Source organism: Urocitellus parryii, chromosome 8 (genome assembly GCF_045843805.1).
Source record: "Urocitellus parryii isolate mUroPar1 chromosome 8, mUroPar1.hap1, whole genome shotgun sequence".
Lineage (NCBI taxonomy): Eukaryota > Metazoa > Chordata > Mammalia > Rodentia > Sciuridae > Urocitellus > Urocitellus parryii.
Window position 1 is genome coordinate 113,018,801 of NC_135538.1, and position 6,264 is coordinate 113,025,064.

A 6,264-nucleotide genomic window follows, 5' to 3' on the forward strand; every position below is an offset into this window, starting at 1 on the left:
TGGGGCCTGGCAGATCCCCATCTCCTGTCCCCTGCTCTCTGATCCCCCCAGATTATTTTTGAGGGGGTTCGAGGCTCCGGCTACCTGGGGGATATCGCCATAGATGACGTCACACTGAAGAAAGGAGAGTGTCCCCGGAAGCAGATGGATCCCAATAAAGGTGCACGATGGGAAGGGGGCGGGGGGGCTGAGGCTGTGGGTGCCGTCGGGGGGCATCTGTCTGCTGCGGGAAGGTGTTGGTTTGAAAGGAGTTCAGCGTGCCGGTGTGCAGGTGCGCCCATCTTGGCCCCCCTTGACTTGGCCAGGAAGCCCTGGGTCCTGCCCTCCTTGGAACTTACTGAATTCCTTACTGTATCAGATACCTCCAGTGCCTGGGTCTGAGTACTGTGGCTCCAGGTGTGACCTGTGCCTTCCCGGGGCCAGGTGTTGCCAATTCTAACAGTTCCGGTTGATTGAGGGATTACTATGTACCAGGCGAGGTACAGAAACCCGTATGTGCATGTTCCACTGAAACCTCACAGCCACACTTGAACTTGGAGGCCCGCTTTACAGATAAGGAAACTGAGGCCCACTGAGGTGTGGTAAATTGCTCTGTGTCTTAGTGAGCATGAGCCCGCAGGCTGTGCACCCTTGAGCCACGCCACCTCACATCTGCATGGAGTGCCCACCCTCAGGCCCTCCAAAGAGATGGGGCAGGGCTGTGGCGCCCTCCCTCAGCCAGCCTGTCTGCCTCTCCTGCCCTTGCCGGAGCTGACGGGAGCTCCTGGCCTGTCTCCTCTGTCTCCTGTCACAGTGGTGGTGATGCCGGGCAGCAGAGCTCCCCACGGGTCCAGCCCACGGCTCTGGGGGCCCGTGGTCATCTTCCTGTTGGCGATGCAGAGATGATGAGAGCTGCGTGGCCCCCCACCCCGCCCCCGGCACACCAAAGTGTCCACATCGTACCAAAGACTGACCCCCGCCCGCCGGGGTGCCCAGGGGAAGGGCCGGCTCGCCAGGGAGGGGGCCTGCGTTGGCTGCGAGGACGAACAGAAAACAAGGACCTGAGGCCCGGCGCTGAGGCCCTGGAGACGCTGTTCGACACACGCACACACTCACACGTTCACACTCACACACAGAGATCTATTAAAGCACAAGTTTCTATCAGACCTGCCAGCACCTTCTCTATTCGGAGACAGGGGACTTGCCCAAATGGCGTCCGCCACCCCAGGGACCGCGGCGCGACGCTGGCCTTGTCCTGGCTACACTTGTGGTGTATTTCTGACCCTCCCTGCTGTCCCCCAACTCAAGGCCGGACTCCAGCCTGGTGGCTTTGCCAGAAGAGTGGGCGGACAGGGAGCCCTGCCCTTGGCCAGACTCTGGGACTCCTCAGGACGGAGGAGGCAGGGGTCAGAGGAGGGCCAGGTGGGACTTGGTGAGCTCCGTGACTGTCCCAGAAGAAGACAGAGAAGGTGGGGCGCCTGCTGCCCGCAACTGTTCTCAGAGTGGGGGCTGGAACGGGGAGACCCCAGTCAGTCACCCCAGGTCCTGACCTGTTTCTGGGACGTCATATCCCCTCCTCACTGTGCCCCCATGGAAGGGACCCAGCAGAGGGTCTTGGGCCTGCTCAGTGTGGAGACTGACACCTTCCCCACCCACCCCACCCCCACCCCCACCAGCAACTGGACTCCTGAGAGCACAGTCCCCACCTAACCTCAGCCCCAGCTGGGACTCAGACGGGGGCTCGGCCGAGGAGAAGCCTGCCTCGGTGGTTCCATGGCCCCGTCGAGGCCACCGAAAGTGGGAGCAGAGCCTCGTCTCTGATGTGTTTGGTCTGATAGGGTGCTGCGGCCAGGGGCGGGCGTGAAGGGCAGAGCCCTACAAAGCCCTGTCCAGTGGGCCATGCCCCCCTCCCCACAGGGTCGGCGAAGGACGATAAGTTTGTAGGGGTGGGGGTGAGACGGGTGGGGTAATTCCAGTCCCTTTGTCCCCTGGGAGCTGTGAAAGGAATTCCTGTCCCTAGGTCCTGGATTGGAGCTTGAGATGGACAGAACAGTTTCTAGATCTCTCTTCCCCAACACCACCCTGAGCTGCCCACCCAGCCCTCCACGGGAGAGAGGAGCCCCAGCCCCTTCCAGGATGAGTCCTGTGTGTCCGTGCTTGTGTGTGTGTGTGTGTGTGTGTGTGTGTGTGTATGTGTGTGTATGCACACGCCCACACCATTGTGGGCACATGTCTGGGCAGGAGTATATGCAGAAGGAGTCTGTGTGCGGTTTTCTAGGCTGGGTCTGGCCTGTCTCTGAGTGCCCATGCACGTCATCCCGGTGACATGAATGTTATGTCCCCTGCTTCCAGCCCTATGGGGAGTCTAGAGCGGCTGTTACCAGAGCCCCAAACCCCACCTTTCCCTCCTATGGGTGATGGAGCTTCCCAGGTGACCCTAGTGAATGCGAGCACCTTCGGTGGGGGTGTCATGAGCTGCTCCTGGAGCATTTGGTGGGGACAGCTGCAAAGAGAGAGCCTGGATCCTGAGCAGCACTGCCGTGCCAGGAGCAGGCGGGGACCATGGCCAGTGCTGCTGGGCTCCGGCTCTGTCAGGCCTCTGTTATCATCATCACCAACAGCTGGTGGGTGGCCCGGCCAGGCTGCAGCGGGGCCTCCTGATGCCGACCAGCGCGGCTGCCTTCCTCGCCCGCCCAAGGCCTCTGTCTGAAGTGAGCCGTTCCAGGTTCCCAGCACATGCTTCCATCACGTCTGCCGGGTATTGTTCCTTAATTGTCCCATCTGTGCAGAATCTGTCGCCCCGACTAGACTGTGAGCTCCTCCTCTGAGCCTCCTGACCCCTCTCCCCGCCCCTGCTCCTGCCTAGCACAAGCCAGCCCAGGATGGGAAGCACTTCCACAGGCTCTGCCTGGCGCCATGGAGTCCACCAACCCTGGCACCAGCCCTGGCTGCAGCGTAACCACCAGAGGGTCTTTTCAAAAGCTCTGGTGCTAGGTCCCCGCTCAGAGGTTCTGATTTAATGGAGCTGGAGGGCACCTGGCACCAGAACCCAAGGGAGGGAACTGAGGGCCTCTCACCTTCCAGAGGCTTCCTCGGTGCCCTTGTTGGGGTCCATGCTGGAGCCCCAAGAGTTTCCTCCTGGAATCTCCGTGAGCCCCAGACCTGTCCCCCTCAGCCTTGTTCCCTGCCCTGGCTGCTCCATCTGCTGAGACACCCAGGTCCTCGGGTGAGCGGGTGAGGCTGACGTGTGTCTGTGTGCACGGGCCAGCAGGTGCGGGCAGTGGGTGGTGGTGTGTGCTCACCGTGCCCGAGTCCAGGAGCGTGCCAGTCTGTGTGTGCTGGTGAATCTGCAAAGAGTGAGTGTTTTTGTGTGTTTCTGGGTGTATCTCTGGGTGACTTGTGTGTCAATGTTTGTGTGTCTGTGTGAAGTGGATCTGTATACATGTCACTTATGCTGTGTGTCTTTGTGAATCTGTGTGTCCGTGTCATGGTAGGTGGCCCAGGAATACCCCGGGCCCTGGGGAGACCAGGCTGGCTGGGTCCAGTGCCTCTCCCCAGGGGCAGCCTCGCCCTCTGGGTCAGGGTGACTGAGGCATATTGTGGCCTTAAAGTGGGGACTCCAGAGTCAACCCTCAGGGTGTTGGGACTTCCTCCCCTCTCCCCTCCAGTTTGGTGTCTAGAGGAGAAAGGGACTCCCGGGACAAGATGCCGAGGGACAGTGGATGGAGAGTCTTGCCTGGCTGTCCCGCTGCTGGGACCACAGACAGCTCCTGGGGTGCTGCTTAGCACACCCAGCCTGCTCCGGGAACGCTCCTGTCCCCTTTGTCCTCTGGGACGGGTCCGGCACCACTTTCCCATTCATTCTCTTTCCCCTGTGCTCTGAAAGCCACCGCTCAGGCCACAGAGCCAGACTGGCCTCCGAAGTCCAAGCCCCTCAAGGCGCAAATGAAGAAGCTAAGCCCAGAGAGGGGCCTAAGGTCACACAGCCAGTCTGGGTAGAGCCAGCCTTGGAAATCAGGCACTAAATCCTGGGTGTCACCATCCAGGCATTGCTGCTGCTGGGACTTCCTGTCCGGATAGCTCTGGGGAGCTGGGACAAATGGCCCTGTCTCTAGAGTGCCACAGATGTTCCCAGCCCTGTTACAGAGTTGCTGGACTCCTGCTCTGGCTATAGCCCCTCCCCCTCCCACATCATGGAAGGCCTGGTGCCTGGGGGAGGCTGGCATCCTTTGCCCACAGAGGTCATTGCTGCTGGCCTCCTCCAGGCTCCCCAATAGAAGAGTCTCTGTTTCCCCTTCCCTCCCTTTGTCTTCACCAGAGCCTGGGCTAGGACAAAGGTCAGCATGTTCTCATGTCCTCATCCTCTCGACTTCCCCCTAAGGATCTGGAGGGCAGGATTCTGGGGTTTCCTCTCCCTGGACAGCTCAAGGAGGCTGGAGGGGAGGGTGTTTCAGGGTCTGTTCCAGAAACCTGAGGGTGGACGTGCTCTGGACAGTCCCTGTAGGAACATTGGTTCTGGGTTCAGGGGAGCCCTCCCTGCTTCCAGGGAAGCCCCTCTTCTCTATTGTCTGTATGTGTGTGCGTGCGCGCGTGTGTGTGCGTGTGTGTGTGTGTGTGTGTGTGTGTATGTGTGTGTGTGTTGGGGCGGGACCACTCTTTCCTGGGGTACCCCTGACCCTTAGAACTGGGAGAGACCTTAGTGATCCAGTATCCCCACTGTACAGGTGAGACGCCGAGATCCAGAGGGATGGCATTTGCCTGTGCCCACCCCTTCCCCCAGGTTGCCTGTGTTAACTTCCCAGGGCCCACGGGGAAAGACCCCTCCCTCCACCTCCCCTCCCTCCACCTCCCCTCCCTCCACCTCCCCTCCCTCCACCTCCCCTCCCTCCACCTCCCCTCCCTCCACCTCCCCTCCCTCCACCTCCCCTCCCTCCACCTCCCCTCCCTCCTCCCAGCTGCCCACATAATCCCCATCTCAGCCCAACTCTGCCGGCCCCTCTGCTCCAGTGGTCTCCAAGCATCCTACCTGTCCCAGGATGGCCAGCTCACCCAGGCCCTTATCCCCATTCCGGAAGGGACCAGGAAGGAAGAGACTGCTCCAACCTTGAGGCCTCAAAGACTTGGGAGAAAAGCCAAAACCCCTCATGCCCAGGCCCAAGCGTCTGACCCCAGCCCACCCTCACACCAAGGTAAAAGCACAACAGGAGACCCCTTATCCACGGGTGAAATGTATTGGGGTTGTTTTTTTAGTCACACGACCCCGTCCTCACCCCTTTGCCTTGCTCTCCGTCTCCACCCCAGCCTCTGTTCTCCATTTGCCCCTCTTTGACCCCCTAGCCCCCCAATGTAACCTCTAGTTGCGGACGCGGTTGTTTCAATCAATAAAGCTGCAGTGTTCCAACGCTGGGTCTCCTTCTGGCTGGGGGGGCATGGCAGGGGGCGTGGCGTGGAAGGGGCGGAGGGGGCGTGACGGGGACGGAGGGGGCGTGACGGGGGCGGAGGGGCGTGACGGGGCAGAGGGGGCGTGGCGGGGCGGAGGGGCGTGGCGGGGCGGAGGGGCGTGGCGGGGTGGAGGGGCGTGGCGGGGTGGAGGGGCGTGGCGGGGTGGAGGGGCGTGGCGGGGTGGAGGGGCGTGGCGGGGTGGAGGGGCGTGGCGGGGTGGAGGGGCGTGGCGGGGTGGAGGGGCGTGGCGGGGTGGAGGGGCGTGGCGGGGTGGAGGGGCGTGGCGGGGTGGAGGGGCGTGGCGGGGAGGGGGAAGAGCCGGAGGGACGGGGAGCTGGGGGCTCATCCTTTCTTCTCTTTGGCACTTGCCATTGTGGATCCTGCTCTGTGGCTTGAACAGTGGGGACGGCACCCTGGTTTGCTAGCAATGAATTTCGTGCCCTTATTCATTTATTCATTCCACAAATACCAACCCTAGACAGCTATCATGGAATCTCTTGTTAGTAGGAGAGATGTATATTAAATTGATAATTATACCAATAAATATATAAATATGAATGTAATTAGGACTGTGAAAGAGGGTTCTTATTTGGGCTGGGGCTTCAGGGAAGACATTGCTAAGAGAAATATTTAGGGGAGACCTAAAGAAGGATGGGAGTCACTGGTAGGGGAGAGGGAGTCTTCCAAATAGAGGGAATGGGATAGGCAAAGTCCTGGAGGAATGGAAAAACCAAAAGGCTCAGGAAGGAGAAGGATAGAGGAGGACTAAGGTTGGCAAGAGTGGTTGACATGCCACTCAGGCCCCCACCTGCCGACCTTCTCCCTGCTCTCCTCAAAATCTCT

General features: G+C 60.5%; 1 protein-coding gene across 2 annotated transcripts in view; it reads left to right on the forward strand.

Moving 5' to 3' along the window:
* The window catches only part of Mdga1 (MAM domain containing glycosylphosphatidylinositol anchor 1), a 52,273-nt gene extending 51,350 nt beyond the window's left edge, over positions 1–923 (forward strand). For both annotated transcript variants that reach the window (XM_026383667.2, XM_077802001.1), the window contains 2 exons: positions 52–160; positions 794–923. In XM_026383667.2, the coding sequence (XP_026239452.2) occupies positions 52–160; positions 794–885 (201 nt within the window). In that variant the 3' untranslated portion in view covers positions 886–923. The remainder of the gene's footprint in view (positions 1–51; positions 161–793) is intronic.
* Positions 924–6,264: the final 5,341 nt, after the last annotated feature.